This window comes from Diadema setosum, chromosome 7 (genome assembly GCF_964275005.1).
Source record: "Diadema setosum chromosome 7, eeDiaSeto1, whole genome shotgun sequence".
Classification (NCBI taxonomy): domain Eukaryota; kingdom Metazoa; phylum Echinodermata; class Echinoidea; order Diadematoida; family Diadematidae; genus Diadema; species Diadema setosum.
In genome coordinates, this window is record NC_092691.1 from 21,276,665 (window position 1) to 21,295,036 (window position 18,372).

An 18,372-nucleotide genomic window follows, 5' to 3' on the forward strand; every position below is an offset into this window, starting at 1 on the left:
CAATAACTGTGTACTGACTAATATAGTAGTATCTAAGGTGAATTACAGTTATGCCTAACACACTGAATAAACAGACACACAGTATTACTATTGAGCTATATTACTGGATAACAGAAAATGCTCTTTTGTTGGCATATTGTTGTCTTTTTGTGGTGAGGGCTATTAACAAAATCAAGCAATATCTGTTTTTATTTCAAATGATCGACTAATTATCCTTCATCAACATAATTCTTACATCAGTTGTTTATCGACATAGGGCAGTTTGTCACTCAGTTGCATTAAAAACAACTTGATGCACAAATTTCATTTATTTGAATATCTGTTGTTATCTTTTGCTATCCCATGCATTTTATCAGCTGGTTCTACAACAACTCTACCAGTGGGCCAGAGCAGACTTCCCTTCTCATTCTTATTGCCCGAGGGGTGAGTTGATGAGTTCTTTTGCACAGTCACCATGTATGCAGGCAATATTTCATTATGTTGACCCTTTGAACAAATTTTCATTGTGCTGTAACTTGTCCTTTCTTAGCCCACCAACAACTAAATGGGCACTATCATCAACTCGCTAAGAGCTGCTTTTAGTATTCATTGATTTGTCAAGATTCTCCCTGGATAGTGAGTGAATCCATCTCATGATCACCTGATAAATAGTGACAATTGTTTCTTTATCCTGGTATATTTCTGATTTGTGTGCTTGTCAGTCTGTCTGTTTGTTTGTTTTTTATTTGTAAATGAGAAGATTTAGTGTGACCTGAAGAACAGCTGCATATAACAATTTATCATTTAGTGATGGTGAATTCTGTAATCTCATTGGTCAATCAACCACTGAATATATCCCTTATTACGTGATAAGGTCATATTGTGCGCATGCGCTAAATCCACCACTTAATATTTTCCGTATTCCGTGATATGACGTCATGATATTACACAGCTAGCTGCGCGTGTACCAAAGACGCTTATAGGAAAGTGCGCGTTAATCCTGTACAAAACAAATGGACAGCGCGCAGTCCTCAAGCGTATTACGCACATAACCTGAGACCACCAGACGCTTGATAAACGACAACAGCAACTTACGTATCTGCAGTATCTTATGGCGTGTACAATTTTATGCGCGCATACAGTAATCAGCTCGCGAGACGTAGGCCTCTGGCTGACAGCTGGCGATTTCAACATCATCCACGAGGGGAAATCAGCGAGAAGAAGGTTTGATAGTACTTACACTAAAAGATAAAATCGTTACCCCCTGCTTGTTCTTACGAAATACGGGAAATATCTACGGTCTGGTGCCATATTCCATTCGGCCTCCGGCCTCATGGAATATGGCACCAGACCGTAGATATTTGCCCGTATTTCGTGAACAAGCAGGGGGTAACTAATAGTATTATGTGTATTTAACAGTATTCTACTATGCCTATGATAAATCTGATATCATATAATCGACCAAAATTGCTCTTGTTTATAAATGAAGAACGCCCTTTTGGTAATTGCTGGGTCATGCAAAACTGTCTGAACTCCAAGGGTGTGCTTGCATATGGAGGCACTTTTGTTCAACATTTCAGAGCATCCACTGCTGTGATTGTTATAATAGTGTAAGTGTGTGTATATGCATGTGCATCTGTGCAGTTGTCTGTCTGTCTTTTAGTGTCTGTGCTGATACAGACTTCATTACCCAAAAGTTATTCCCAGAGAGAACTCCTAGTCAGATTCACAAATTGAATACAACAGAGGCACCTTTGAAAATCCAAGGGCAACTTCAAAGAAAAACTTCTGTCAAAGGTCAGAGGTGAGAATGTCATTGAGTTCTTGTAGGTATCTGTTCTGTTTAATAACTCCACCTCCTTCCTAAGAAAAAACAACACCAATAGCAACAGTTTCACAAAGCGACATAAAAGTTTTGCCCCTGAGAAAATCACATGTATTGCAGCGCTGTATGGGCTTGCCTGTAAATGCCTGGGTTTGGCATTTTAAATTCTTTTCTTGCCAAGAAATGGAAGTAAAGACAAAAAGCAGTGATAGTGATGTGTACTGCCCCTTTTTTTTGTAAATGTCACCCATTTCAAAAGTGCAGAGTACGGCATAATGTCAAGTCAAGAGGGTTTGCGGTGGACAGTCATAATTGTTTATCTGTGGTGGTATCTATTTTCATACATCTTTGTGGCTTACACATGTCAAACACTCTTACTATTTATAGTGCATTTGTACTAATCCAAATTAAGATTCCAGGACCTATATCCTATCTTGGCGTGGGCATTAATTGTTTGACAAGACATTTGGACCTAGTCCAAAGCCAATTGTCATGCCTGGAATGAATTCATTTTTTTTTTTCAATAAAAACACTATATTTCAAAAAAATGTGCACAATCTGTTCTATTAAAGTGATTGAATGCACATATTCCTGCAAATTTTTGATCTTGTGCACCAGTGAAAGTTAAAATTTTTTTTGTGTATGTGTATGCGTGTGTGTGTGTGTGTGTGTGTGTGTGTGTGTGTACGTGTATTCAATATCAGTCTGGCTCAGTGTAAGTTATATGGTGATGTTGAGTGATTGTGTGAAAGGGGCAGGGATTCAACCCTTAAAAACAGTTACAACGTCGGAGGAGGGGATGACAGAAATATGTCAATACAAGTCACATGACTCAGCTTAGTCGGATCGTATTACTTCTCCACAGGGACGGGAGACGGACCTAGAATGTGAGATTAGTCATACAGAACAAAAACACCAATTTTCAGGCATGGTATCATGGACCATCTTTTTAGTGTATAAAATGCTGCATACATGCTCTGTTGTTCATTTGAGTAATTCTGGGTCTTTGCTATTGGAGGATGATTATTGTATGTTAACCTATATATGGTACTATTATTTAGAGGAATTATGCTGCAAAATTCATCACCTTGTCATTATTGAATGACATCTTTGAATTTTGAATTTCATGTAAATGGAACTGGTTAAATACATTAAATATGAACACGATAAACAGAAATGTATTAAAAAGAATGTAAGTCTTTGTAAAATGATAAAAACAATGATGCAATGGAAAAATAAATCAGAAAACCCCCACAAATTTCCAAAGGTTTAGATTATTCCCATATAAAAGTGGCCTTGACCTTGATGATCCCCATTATGCACCTCCCCCCCCCCCCCCCCCCCGACAAAATGGGGGGGGGGGGGAATACCATTGACATTGACCCTCTCCACCATTAGATGAGGAAGATTTGGAGTTCTTAATGTTCTCATCGCGATCAAGCTGTAATATCAAATGCAACCACATAAGTATACAAGCTAGATCCATTAATGATGCTCCTCTGTACAAGTCTCTTATTGACACACACCTATATCTTCACCAGATACTCTTTTTTGAGAGGAGAAAGCAAATAGTATCCTTGACTACCAATGTGTTGATTTTTTTTTTCAATACATTATTGACTTTGATTGGAGAGGATACAATCACTGAGTAATTGACCACAAGAACAGCCTTTCTTTTTAAACAAACAAATGGGGGAGTTATGGGGTAATGACATCATGACCTATTTGACATGCATTGTATATGTGGTTGCTACAGAAATCACAACTCAGCGAAACCCAGTATAACTGCAATTCTTGTCGTTCCTTTAATAATCCATGTCCAATATTCTTAAACATCTCCCACTCTGTTGGTTTGATCGTACTCCAGTTATTAAAGTCAAATTCAACGCTAGAGTTGCTTTGCACTTTAATTTGCTAATATTGCAAGCAGATGACACTTGATATGAGGCAGTCAGCTGATGTGTCAGTCATTATGTGGTCAGTAATAACCAATCATCAGTGACGAGTTAATTAAAGTCTTTGAGTCAGTCAGCAGTGGTCTGATAACACTGCAATAGAGTTGTTGTGAGTTTCTGTGTCATAAGAATAGTAGTGTGTAATTATTGTATGTAGTTGTCTGAGATTTTGTTGTTGTTTTTGCTGGCCTTAAAATGACATGATTTCTGCCTATGATGGTGTAATTTATGCCTGAAAAATGCTGCCCAAATAGATGTGTATTTTGCGTGCATGAAACTTTTGCAAATTTTGCACAGAGCCACGATTCGTGACAGTAAAATTCATAAAAAAAGTTCTTTTTGACACAATGCAAAATCCAAATGCAGTGGCAACTTGCGAACGTTTTTATGCAGTGAAAAGGCTGTCGGCTCCCAACTTGATAAAGTTTCATGCTGCGAATGCTTGTGGTTTTACAGTACTATACATCAGTCATCTTTGGGAATGCATGTTGCGTGATGAGGAACTAATAAATATTAGGTCTACACCAGTAGCTTTCTACTTTGCTTCACAAAAAAAAACCAAACAAACACACAACAGCAAAGTTTCCTCACCGTTATATGGAGACAACGTGGAAGCCTTTCATACAGCTATACGAATACAATCGTCTCTAAGAAGAGAATGTCAGAATTTTGACTACAAAAGGAAGGGGAGCAGAGAACTTACCATTGTCATATCTGCAGGTAAATTTCCTTTGTGATTCTATCAAGCTGAAGTCCTCACAAAATCTCGCCCCAGTGCCGCTCTAGACTCAACATTCAAAATCATTTCAGAAAAAAAAAAACACAAACCCAACAACTTATGTCCTGATTCACGCTACACAGACTATTGTTTAGCCAAGGACATTGCTTTCGAGTAAATGGTGACATGAAGTTTGACAGAGTCAAAAGCCAATCGCATACAATGTAGTTTATTCTCTCCCTCTCCCTCTCTATCTTGTTTATAGATGGAAACATGATACTCAGTATACTTTAAAGCCTTGTAACAACCTGTATATTTAGAAGTATGGGCAAAAAAAAAAAAATGGAGGAAGATAAACCTCATTAGCCATAGAAAACTATTAGGCTCCATTTAATTCTTTATATGCTCATAATTTCAAAGATTAAAACAGATCTATTTTCTCTTGCTGTACCAGAACCATATACAGTAGACAGATGCTTTGTCCAGTATGTTGGACAAAAGGGGAAATTCTAATGGCCATGTTTGCATAGGGTGTATGTACTACATCAACTGCATGGTGACACAATTTGCACTGGTTATTTTTCAGTCAAGGACAATTAGTTGGAAGTTGAGAGAGATTAAAGGTAGTGAGTAGGAGGTTGATGGGACCAATTACTGTGTTTTGAGGCGTATGATACACGTATAGCAAAAACACAGATGTAGACTGATAATAAAAGCACAAGCGTTGAAAACCTTTTATGGAAGTGATGGCGATAACATGCAACACGGAAAGGTGTATGATGCTGGCAATGATTAATACATGTATGCTCAGCAATTTATTCAAACGTGGAAACACCAACTTGACAGAACAGTTAATGCGAGCTCAATACTTGATTCCACTGTGTCGTTAAGATGTCTGTAATAAGCCAGTTCACAGTTAGCTCATGGGCACATTGGTACAAATGACCTTTCTTCTTTCTCAGTTGGTTAGGCACTTCACTCATTTTCAAAGCGGCATGATGCATAAGCATGCCCACAATTTATGGAGTTCACATTCAAACAAAGAATGAACATACGCAGAGCAGGTGACAAGAATGGTCTGTAAATTGACACTTCGGCAGGCATTCATTTCGTTGTTTTGGTGTTGAATGCTTAAACAAACTTTTTCTACCAACATTGCTAAATACCAGGCTTGCTGTCAGATGGATATGCCAGTAAGCACCATTTATAAGGGTTACGTGAATAATCATTACATCAGGGATGCTTGTCTCGGTGAATTAAAAAACCAACATGTCTGATTGTACAAATGATCTTTTTCTGCTCATGCGCAAAATGTAAATGTGAATTGGCTTATAGGTTCCCTTTGTGCCTAGTACAATATGACAAAGAGCAGGCGTCTGGCCAGTCATTGTATCGAGGCTCTTTAATACGCTGATTGCCTGTGTTTTACTATGGTGTGATGAATACATGTATGTCATGGGTGGTATCATATGGGAGATGTAACAGTACCATGTCTTATGTGATGTTTCAAATATGCAGCTTGAATGTTGTTGAACTGTATTGGTAGTGTTACATCGTACCTGTATCAAATGACCAATTTGCAGTTCAAAGTATGTTCCCTGGAGTACAGAGCATGTGTGGTCCGTATACTGATGCAATAGATGTATTGAGTAATAACACTATGGAGATGATATGCCTTAAAATTTGCACAGCTATTGAGCTATGCAAAATGCGATTAGAACTGCCTAATGTATCACTGTGTGGGATTTTTAACACCTCATTTGGTTGTATTCTGTGAATTTATAGTTTTTCAAAAGTGGATGCTGTCCATAATTGTAAAGCAGTAGATATGCTTATGTGGTACGTAGTTTAGATGATTGATGACACTATTAGTGTTAAACACTAACAGGTTAAAGTAGTATGAAATTAGTAGTCAATGTGAACATATGAGAGTTATGAGAGTGTCTAATGGAAGCGTCACTTTCTTAGAACCTGTATCACATTAATCTAGTGGTTGTCCATCATTATGGGCTCATGACATTGTATGTGCACTTCCATAGTATATAATGTGACAGATATGTAGGTTTATGTTGTAAAGTATTGGAAGTGACATTTTGTTCTTTACTGAGAGAATATGAAAGTCAGGCAGATATTTTTGCAGAAGGTTTTTTTTTTTTTCTTTTTTTTTTAATATGTGACCGTGTACCTCAAAACAAACATAAAGTCGCACATACTGATTTTGCGTGAGGACTGAAAATAAGTGAAATGGGTCAACCTAGCCGAACTTGACTTTTTCATATTTTCTGAAAGAGCGGGTCTTCTTTTACATTATGCTAAACTTTGGTATCATAAAACGGGCAGGAAAGTGTGTTTTTTTTTAGCAGTTTATCTTGAACATTTTTGGTAGAATAGTGTGATTAGGTGTGTCTTTAGAATCCCTTTTTCATTTCTGAAACACCTTGTCCACACTCTTCACTTTCAACTCTAATAACTTTTGAAAGGATAGTGCTACTGCTTTGAAAGTTGGCATTGATTATGGACAGAATGTGTTAATGAGGCATGCTTAATTTCAGTTTGATCTGATAATCCCTTCATTGTTGTTACTCTGGCGGTTTACTTCCTGTTTTTTGTCCCATTCATCGCACAGCCAACACGGTTTGGTAAAGATTAAGCGCTTAAATAGACACTGTACTTCAGGGCCTCTTTTCTCAGTTCACCCTTTTCCTGAGTTTGAGCTTTCTTTCCAATATTTAGATAGGTTAGGAGAGTCCATTTGATTTGAGTTATACATCATTTTAAAGCTTAATGTCTGCTCTTTCAGAATATGTTCTTAACTAAAAAGTCATGTCTGGCGACTTTTTGTTTGTTTTGAGGTGCAGGGTCACATATGTTCTCTATGCCTTTACGTCAGAGACTGAATGATGCAAAGATTTCTTATTTTGTTTTGTTTTTTGTTGGAGGCCTCAGTCTTTTCTACACCCAGACATAGATCCCGTTTACAGTGCGGGGCCGGGCTCGGCTGCGGCTCGGCTGCGGCCGAGCCCGGCCTCAATTGCGCGGCCGAGCCTCTCAACTTTGTCCGTTTACACTGCTGGGCTCAGCCGCGCTTTTAATTCAAACCTTTCAATATTTTGTCGTAGTGGCGCTCTGCTTGTAAACAAACGCAATTTGGTATAGCCTGGTTTTCAGACCCTTTGCCAACTGGATTCCGTGGCGACGAAGTCGCCGTTCGGGCAAAGGCCTTTGCTGAAGGAAAAATCCTTTGCAGGACAAAATCACCTTAAACTATACTAGTTTTCCACGTTGAGGGGGTTAATATCGTGAATAGTGAAATAGTATGGGCAGAGGGTCTGGAAGCCAGACTAAAATTGGCCGCGCATTTGGCCCAGTTTGCGTTTACACCAAGAAGAGGCCGGGCTCGGCCGCGGCTGAGCCGCGGCCGAGACCACCTCCAGAGCGAGGCCAAATGCGAGGCCAACTTTGGCCTCGCATTTGGCCTTTTGCGTGTTTACACTGAAGCGGGGCTGGGCTCGGCCGCGGCTCGGCAGCGGACTCACCTCACACTGTAAACGGGGTCATACAGAGACTGTACTGCATACTCTTGTGTATGGCATGGTGGTACAGAGACAAACGGTTGATAACTGGATTTTGCAAGACACAAGTGTGTTTACAATGCAAGCTGTGTCATGTTTGATCAAGGTGCAGGTGTTCGTTCACCAGTCATTTAAATGTTTCTTCAATATACATAAATATAAATATATACATTCTTTTTTTTCTGCTGAAAAACAAAGGTATATTGCAGGTCTGGTTCTCCAGGAAAGCATAAGGAAGTCACTGACTTTCTGGAAAAAAAAAAGAAAAGAATGTATTTATGGAGAGTTTAAATGAACAGCATATGTATCCATTTTCATCAACATGAGATATTAGAAAATGAAATTGCTGAAAAACAAATTAAAGGGTGTGTACAGTTCTGGTAGAGGTGAGGATTTAGCTTTTAACGTTTTGCGAGATATTCAGAAACCACTCTATGAGATGTCAAAGAGCATGCAATTCTGAGGAATATCAAAAGTTTTATTTGATGAAAATCGGTTTTGAAATGGCTGAGATATCAAAAAACAAGATGAAACAAAGACATCCTAATAAATGGGTGTGGCCTGTAGTCTTATATTAAAATGACACTTTTTTGGATATCTCAGCCATTTGAAAACCAATTTTCGTCAAATAAACATTGAATCCTTCTTAAAGTTACATGCTCTTTCATAGTTCATAAGAGGTTTCTCATTATCTCACTTAGGAATGTTCAAAACATGAATCCCCACCTCAGCCAGTACTGTACAGTCCCTTTTCCTTGTGATAATTTTAACAATTTACATAGATTTTTGAAAATATTTCTTGTTATGCAGCAAGTGCAGTAGAAGATTTGATTTTGATTTTTTCTCTATCTGATGATGACCTATAAAAAACTTAGAACATGGCATATATCAGTTTTTGCATTCCAATTCTTCATGTCATCAACCCCAGATGAAAGTACACTCTGTGTATTCTCATGAAAAAGAGTATTCTCATGAAAAAGCTTTACGTTTTCATCTGTACTTTTTATTGAATGTCTAAGAATCCTATATCAAAGATGTGTTGAAAATATAATTTGAGGACTGTTATTCAGCAAAATTTGAAACTAAATCATGACTATGTCATCTTTTTTCTCCATCCTTCAAACCCAAATGCATTCATAAAAATACATGTAAATTGAAGAAGAAGAAAAAAAAAATGTGCCCTCTTTGATATAGAAGTATAAATCTTATTCAGTTCTTCTGAAAGATATATAAATGCCAGTCAAACAGTGTTTCATAAGCATCCAGTAATCATGCAGTTTTTCTTTTGTCTTTCTTTCAGTCTTCCAACATCTTTTGAGTCCAAACATGCCAGGATACGCTACTGGCTGGAGGCTGTCATCGTCAGAACCTGGTTCAAGTCGAAGAGGAGAACGCTGCAGGGATTCACCGTCATCGAACATGTCGACATCAACCAACCTGAGCTTTTGGTTCGTAGCTTTACACCCACTTGAGAAGAATGTATTGGGCATAGAAGTCTTTGCTGACATTAAAGGATAAGTCCACCTTCATAAACATGACGATTGAGAGAATGCAGCAATATTAGTAGAACACATAGGTGGAAGTTTGAGGAAAATTGGACGATCCGTTCAAAAGTTATGAGTTTTGGAAGTTTCAGTTCCGCGATTGCTGGATGTGAAGACTACTACAGCTTGTGATGTCATATGAGTACAACCATATAAAGAAACTATAAAGAAAATTCAACATATTTTCACTTTTCTCGCATAATAGAAGAGTACATGACTTGCCTCTTTCAGAAGGCAGGGGGAGTAATATTACCCTTAACATGTATCAGTTACAAGTTGAGGGAATGTGTACTTTTTTCAAAAAATGAAATTTTGTGGAATTCTCTTTATATTTTCCTTATATCGTTGTACGCATGTGACATCAACTGCAGTAGTCTTCTCATCCAGCAGTGACTGCACAGAAACTTTAAAAATTCATAACTTTTGAACGGATTGTCCAATTTTCCTCAAATTTTCACTGATGTGTTCCACTTATATTGCTGCATTATCTCAATCCACATGTATATGAAGGTGAACTTGTCCTTTAAGAACAACAATATATAACCTTACATTATATCTACAACAGATTGATTTTGTGTATCTCTGTTTTTGTCTTGTTTCTATTCCTCTTCATTTCCTTTTTTTTTCTTTGTTTGTTTTCATTGATATCATTATGAATAAATTATGTATGAGAAGTAGTAGTAATAGTAGCAGTAGTAGTAGTAGTAACAGAAATAATAGTAGTAGTAGTAGTAGTAATATTAGTGGTAATAGTGGTAGTAGTAGCAGTAGCAGTAGTTTAGTAGTAGTATCAGTACATGTATTATCATTTAATATCAGTGTGAAAAGAGTGAGAGTAATGTAATTAATTATCAATGTCATTATTATTATTATTATTATTATTATTATTATTATTATTATTATTATTATTATTATCATTATTATCATCGTCATTATTATTATTATCATCATTAATATCATTATTATTATTATATTTATTTAATTTTTATCATCATTATCATCAACAGTATCATTACTATCTATCATTCATTCAGGGTAAGAAAAAAAAAATATCATTACCGTGGGTAGTTGCAGTTTTATCATTATCTTTGTTATTATTGACATCAGCAGCTGGTGACATTTGGCATTATCACGCTTTTCCCTCCAAAGAGACAAGAATCACCAATGTCACTAAAATCTCCATCTGTCATCAGCTCTGATTTCTCAAAATTCTTCCATTAAATTTCCGTCATTCTGTCCGTCTTTTCTTATAGGTTCCTGTGAATGAAAGCAGGGAGCACCACATTGGATGTTTGTGTCGGAAATCTTTCCAGGCCAGTGTGACTCTACACAGAAAGGGCTACTGTCCAGGTATGTATAGCTGCCTGATCCCACCTGTTTGGGACTAGCACCCATTAAACCCATTGAGGACTGTCTGATTTTGCTACAACACGCATTTCCCGCAGACACTTGCCCGAGTATACTCGGGACTTGTCCTCAATGGAGTAAAGGACCTACCATATGCTGTGCAAATGCATGTTGACCTGTATTGACTCATGTTCAAAATTTGGGCCTAAATTGTACATTTTCATCTTTTTCTTGAAAACCCCACGATGGATTTTCATGAAACTTGACAGGTTGCGTCCCTAGGGGGATAGGATCTCAGTTATTCTTTAAATGGGCTACTCACCCCCCAACCCAATTAAGGAGTCTTTAAAAAAATCTTTAGAAGGATAGAGCTAAGTTAACACTGTAAGTACATTGATGACTGTTGAAGTTTGTTCATGCTGGATTGGGGATGGGGAGTAGGGGGTGGGGGTCTAAATTTGGGCTCAAGTGGGAGCAAGGACCAACACATTTTCTTCTTTTAAAAACACATGGTCAAATTTGTCACCAAACCCAGTACGTTATCACAAGGGTGACAAATTATATATTTAATACAAGGACACCAGACCCCCTATCAAGTTTATTCATAGTATATCCAGGGGTTGGGTAGGGATCAAATGGGGGGAGGGGGCAGTTTTTACATCTAGGTCTTTATTTTGAAACTGCATAGTCAAAATTGTCAAAATCCAGTGTACTTGGCAGGTATTTTTATCGGTGTGATCGATTATGTAAATTGACACAATGCCCCCATAGAAGCCTTTAAAGCTCCCCCTTCCACCCCACCCTGCCCCCATAAGTTTGCAATGTTCTCAGGTAGTATACAAGAATGCGTGGGAAGTGAACTTGCCATACTCAGGTTAGCACAGGACCCTCGGATCTCTTTTTTTATCATTATGATAGTAGAAGACCGCAACATTTAGAATTAACAAATATATTAGCATTTACATTGTATGAAACAATATTTTGTCTATTTAAAGAACACACATGCACACCTACACACACACACACACACACACACACACACACACACACACACACACACACACACACAGATGCCTGGTTATTTTGAAATTAGAATGCGAGTATGAATGGGGCAATATAACTGCTCTCCTCCGTTTTTCACAACTACCTGACAGGCGAGACGATACCAGTGAATCTCGAGATCCAGAACGGCACCAAGAGGGCGATCCAGTCACAGATGGCTCTGATACAGGAGACGGCGTATCGAATCAGGGGCAAGACGTTCACCGACAACCAGCAGATTAACACCATGGACCTGGGCGTGCTACCAAAGAGCCAGCGCCATTGTTCAAACAACTACTACATCCAGCTTCCTTCCATAGCACCCTCCATTATCTCATGCAAGATCATCACTGTTAGCTACAAACTGCAGGTGAGGTTGCAATGCCGCCATCGCATTTTGCTTTTGTTTGGTTTTGGTTTTGTTTCAGCTGTGTCATGGAGTTCTGACATCCCATTTTTTAAAGCTATAGCATAGTTCTCAGAAGGGCTCAAATTCTGTTTCCCACAATTTGGAATTTGCTTGCAAATTCATCATCGAAAGGGTCTCTGCCAATTACTCAAGAATACCTGCCTGGCTGATATGGTTTGCCAGGATAACGAGTTGGTTTGGAGTATTTTGAGATCTAAAGTATCAGCTAATTTCAATCGCTAGTACACAATCTTTACTCCCGAAGCACCCTCTCTGTTCAGCACTGGGTTGGTAGAATGTTTACTAGTAAATGTGATGATCAAATCGTGCCCTAGCTGTAGTATTGCATCACTTGCACCTAACAAGCTGCTGCATGCAGTTAGCTCTTCATCTGACGTAATAAAAACTGCTATGGCCTGATATATTGTTATCAATCGGTAACTAAATATAAAACATCATGTGGCAACCACAATCAGATGTGCTTCGAGATTGCAATATTTTTTGGCGTACCTTTCTGGCCAATATTACACATTTTTGTCATTACATAACTGAACTTGTGTTTATATTGCAGTGTAATTTCACTCATTTCTTATGCATATGTCTCCATTTTAGAGTAAAATTTAACAGCGCAAGTGCAGACAATGAGATGTTTGATTCTATGTCCAAATTATATGATTGTGTAATTACAGGAAAAAAATTGATGTACTCTTTAAAATCTTGCCATTTTTATATAATGAAAGCCCTAACTCTTGTGTTGTTCCTCACGTAAAATTCACAGAATGTCATACAATGTTGATAGTGTGGATAGTGAAAATGAAATAAGACAGCAGAAGATGGTTCAAGTTATTCAAAAAAAAAAAAAAAAAAAAAAAAAACAAGCATGGCTATGGAAATAATAGAATTTTTTCCTTGGCAAATGACAAATGGAATGTCAGGAATAATATTGTCAATGTATAGATCTCCATGTGATTTCTAGACTATTTGATGTCTCTCCTCATTTTGTCTTGCATTTTGAAAAAAAAAATTGAGGTGTTTCAGTAACCAAGCTTATCCTTTAACTATCACAGGTGAAGTAGAGACTGATGCATGATTGATTTAATGTACAGAAACAGCATTGATTGTTAACTAATAGATTGAACTTCATGAATAGCAATGATTTTTTTTTCTTTTTTACATCAAGTTATTATGAATGCATATGTGACCTGCTACAACAAAAGGATCCTAAAGTGGCTGACGGCTGAGCTGAGAAAATCGAGTTTGAAGTCACATCATCAAAATTGGTGAAAACAATCGGGTCTCTGTTTTTGGCATAATTTTGTAGTCTAATGTTTTGTCTATCATCTGCCGAAATTTCAAAGCTAAATGATCAAAGGAAAGGCAAGAAATCAGCGTTTTTCTGGGCCATGATTTTCCGACTTTCAATGTGACAGAAATGTGTCTGAAGATTTGGATTTAGCGCCGCAGCTAGACTCCACCCCTGGCAACGAGGGAGTGATCTTATTGGTCAGGGCATGGCATCCTGATTACTGAATGGTCATGCGTAGACCGCTGGCGCTAAGCTTGAATGAACATCGCGGAGGTCGCTAGGAGCATACCTTCTATTGTCAAGCGGTGAAAACTGTCTCGCCTCCTCTTGATCATGGTAGCATTGGAAGGAAAACTTTGAAGGCGTTTTTCTCGAAACTCTGATTTCCACAACCACTTGACATGCACTAATAAAATCATTGATATCTCTGCAACTAAATACTTTTATGAGTTGTGCTATATATGAAATCAGAGTAGAAGAGTAAGGGAATAATGTCATGCCATTTTCAGAAAATTGTCCTCCCCTGACTTTCGGATGCTTTTGTTGTAGTGGGTCACATATATTTGTCAATCTTTGCATGTAAGAACTGGCAGTTGAATTTGTTGTCATTTATCTTTCTTGCTATATCCATATGTAGTTCACTGTTGGCCTCACTATGAGCAAGGAGAAGGTGGTATTTGTTGCTCCCTTCACAGTTGGCACGATACCTTACCGAGAGCCACCACCGCCCCAACAACCTCTCCCAAATTCTGGTTTCACAGTGGACCTCCCATCCCCAATGGAATGGCCTGGAGGATTTGCTCCCTCGATGGGGAAGGAATTACTTGATCCGCCCCCAAAGTATCCCGGGGGACCCTCCCCGCCAAGTTTACCTAGTGCACCTCCTCTACCAGAATATGAGTCTGGGTCAGGCACTTTCATGGGCAACCCACCAAAGACTACCACCTCCACAGTGCCACTGAGAAATGCTCCTGACCTCCCCGAGTTCAGCAGGTCGCCCTCCGACAGCAGAACCAGCCCATGTCCCGCCGTGAGACCGCCGAGTCCATGCGCCCCCAAGCCGAGGTCCCATGCTACCGCTCCCAGACCGACCACGCCCACTGCCGGTCGATCGTCACCATCGTCGGCCTCATCGGCATCCAATGGGAGACCTCTGGTGCTTCCCAAGCTTGAGCAGAATAAGGTCCAACTGAAGCCGGTGAGGACTGCTCCCAACAAGCTTCCCAGTACCAGGGACATGGCAGCGGCCCCGCCCACACCTCCATCATCTTCGCCTCCTCCACCTGTTATCAACCCCAACCTTCATGTATTCCAAGATACATCCACAAGTGGTGACAGTGAGTGCTCTCATTTTGTGTAATCTTTCAACTCGAGATATTGCTACTACATTTATGATAGAGTATTCAATTTGCAAGGGGTAGTTTGCTCATAAAATGAGTAACACAGTGTTCACTACCCATATTCTTCACTCCTTAAATTGTAATTGAGGTCCACAAAACATTGTCAAATCACGATTGTGAGTACCCAAAATTGTCTTGACTAGAAGGGGTACTAGATTCGTGTTGTGCTGCAGTGCTGTGAATGTTTCCTTGTAGTTTCCACTGAGATCACCCCCACTTTACAATTTTGCCATTTTAAAGTCATCTCTTTCATCATATCTCAGGAATAATGTTTGAAAATGTGGCCCTTGAAGGTGCAAGTCTGCGTAAGACATCAACTAGGAAATGCTCCCATGAGTGGAAATGGTGTGGAATCCATAGATGACACAATTTGTAGTAATTTATTATCCTTTTTTTTCCATTCAGAGTGCTGGGCCCCATTTCATAAAAAGTTGATATGATAGCTACTCTTGCTGGAATGGCAGTTGTCAGGGTTACGACAAGAATGCAGCTTCCTGATTGGCTGTTGCTGTTGCAAGTTGCCATTCCAGCAAGAGTTGCCATCCTAACATCTTTTATGAAACGGGGCCCTGGTGTAGCCATGAAGTAAAGTCTAGTGAATGTAACTTGCCAATTTATTTGTTGTTGTTGTTGTTGTTGTTGTTGCACTTTTCTTTTTTATCTCTCTCTCTCTCTCCCTCTCTCTCTCTCTCTGCATGTACAGATTGTGTTCATGCGTATGCAGAGTGCATCTTTGGTGGCTCTGACGGGCGGAGTGGAGGAGACGGAGGAGATGACTTTGAGGATGGGGAGGACCAGGATCCAGACACTTACAGCTACGTCCCCATCTATGCCTGGGCCTTCCCCACTGTCCAGCAGAGATGATTGATGTCCCAGCCAGCAGACAACTAGCCAAAGCGCCTGAACTTGACTAGACTTGACTTGACTTGGATCATGATTTTAGTTCTTTGCTGCGCTTGTTCCAGGTTCTGGGATAGGCAGCAGGCGGCTAGAATGTCTAATACTCGCCCTCCATGACTATGACCCTGTCCAGCAGGCCGATGCGGGCCCCAACATTTTCAGACAAAGTCTTGCTTGGTTTCCTACATCCTCTGGAGCTGGGAATTGGCATACTCACGACTGTCTTGATACACAATGTGGCACATTCCACATGCCCTTACCATGTGAGTTGCCTGTTGCGTAGAACTGTAGTCAGTTCCCAAATTCCCAATTTATTGCTAGTAGTGTTGCAATGGAGACTTCATCATGAGGTTTGACACCACAGGTCCAGCAGATCATGCATCCTTCAAATAGTGTTTCTATGTCAAAAAAACAGAGAATGGATGGAGCAGTCAGGAGGAAAAAGGATGAAAATCTCATAACATCTAGAAAAACATACTCTGCTCTACATGAATATATTGGACTTGGACTAGTCTGTGTTCCAGTGAATGATCGTGATGATATATACAGACTGCAGTTTTTGAAACATATTTGTTCTCTCTGTCTCTTACTGTTATCCTGGCAAAGATATTCCCATTAGGAACGTTGATTGTAATCAAGAGTTTATCCACTGAGAGACTACTGCCTGACAGAACACACACATGTCATAGTGATTGTTATGAGGGACTGAAGGGATTAGTGCTGTGGTCATATTTTCAAGATTGTAAAACTAGGGATGACATTATACTTCAATAGCATTTACAATCTCCCAGGAAAGCAAGGAATAACCACAGACGAACACATCTTCTCTGGTCATCAATCCAAGCATAATGATCATCAAGTATTGGTTTGCTCCGACATTCAGAATCAGATATCATTATTATTTTGTTATGATTGTAATCAAATGTTTGAATATGCCTGTTTAAAATTGTTTCGTTACTTGAATTTGCTTGAGTATACCAGAGTGATAGGTGAATATTCTTTCAGTAGAAGATGTGTTAATAACATTTTTTCAATGCCAACAAATTTTGTGTCCTTATTCTTTTTTAGGGGGTGGAAGTATGGGTAACTGTTTTTTTCTTGATAGTGTTTACAGATTATCAAAGTAGAGTGTCATGTTTTGGTTGGAGTTTATATAAGACAAGATTTTCATGCTGCTTTAGGTAAAAGGAATCAGGCTTGTACAAAATTTCAAGTATTTTTTAAAATTATTTTTTAAGGATGCAAGACCCTTGTGCACTTTGGGAATTTGAGATATTTTTTTTTTCAGAAATGAAGCCTTTTGAATATTAGAGTATTTATTGTGTTCTTTTGGATACAATGAACTGGTTGCGATACAAGAAGTCAGCACAAGGAATGCACCCTTAAGACAATCTCTTACAAGTATGGTGTGTCAGATAGCATATTTGGATCCAGCCATAGTTTTTGTTTGTTTACATAACGGGGAGTGAATTGAAACAAATCCATCACATTTTGTGTATGATAAGCAATTTGATAAGCTCTAATAGTGTGATTGTGATTGAAATGTATTTCTTCTTTTTCATGTATATAGCTAGGAGAATAAATAAAGCCAAAGATTTCTGCATATGTGATAAGATTTTATGTGGAGACATTTTTTAGCTCACTACAGAGGCTTTATGATTTTTGTTGTCTGTGTCTCTGTCTCTCTCTCTCTCTCTCTGTCTGTCTCTTTCTCTCTATCCTTCTCTCTCTTGCTCTCATATGTTTCTATATTGATGTAGCACAAAACTTGCCTTGGGTTTGTGATATATGTTTCCAAGTGAAGTATAAATGATAATCATGCACAGTATAAAGGAGCACAATTTGTGATGAAGGTGGTGTGGGATGTGGAATGTGTAGTGGCACATGAAATGTGTCTTTATACAGCTAGTGTCATATACCAGGTAGTCTTGCAATAATGTGTTGTAGTCTTTCATGTTCTCTGTTGGTATTTTATGTGAATGCTCCTTTAATACAATCTGTATGTTTTTCACTGCATGTAACATGCTCTGTTTCTCAGGGGGGCGTTTCATGAAGGAATTTGTCGGATAAAATATCTGACAAGTCAATTATATCCGACAAGTTTTGAGAAATTCTTTAGTCTGATTGGCTGATTTCTCTGAACTTGTCAGATATAATTGACTTGTCGGACATTTTATCTGACAAGTTCCTTCATGAAATGCCCCCCAGATCTAAGTTTGTGACATAGGCTATCTTTTATGGTCAAGAATTTCTCGTGGAAAAGTCAAAGTCAAATCAGAAATTCTGCTTCCAGGATTTATTGTCAATAAGTGCACAAGATAAAATGTATGGTTAGAAATACGTCATGTGTGTGATGTCAGCATGTTCAAATACAAC

General features: G+C 38.7%; 1 protein-coding gene across 1 annotated transcript in view; it reads left to right on the forward strand.

Annotated features, from left to right (window-relative positions):
* The window catches only part of LOC140230869 (arrestin domain-containing protein 2-like), a 33,318-nt gene extending 16,343 nt beyond the window's left edge, over positions 1-16,975 (forward strand). The window contains exons 3-8 of the mRNA XM_072311013.1: positions 357-423; positions 9,350-9,497; positions 10,847-10,943; positions 12,095-12,351; positions 14,334-15,033; positions 15,800-16,975. Of these exons, the coding sequence (XP_072167114.1) occupies positions 357-423; positions 9,350-9,497; positions 10,847-10,943; positions 12,095-12,351; positions 14,334-15,033; positions 15,800-15,960 (1,430 nt within the window). The 3' untranslated portion in view covers positions 15,961-16,975. The remainder of the gene's footprint in view (positions 1-356; positions 424-9,349; positions 9,498-10,846; positions 10,944-12,094; positions 12,352-14,333; positions 15,034-15,799) is intronic.
* The last annotated feature ends 1,397 nt before the right edge of the window (positions 16,976-18,372 follow it).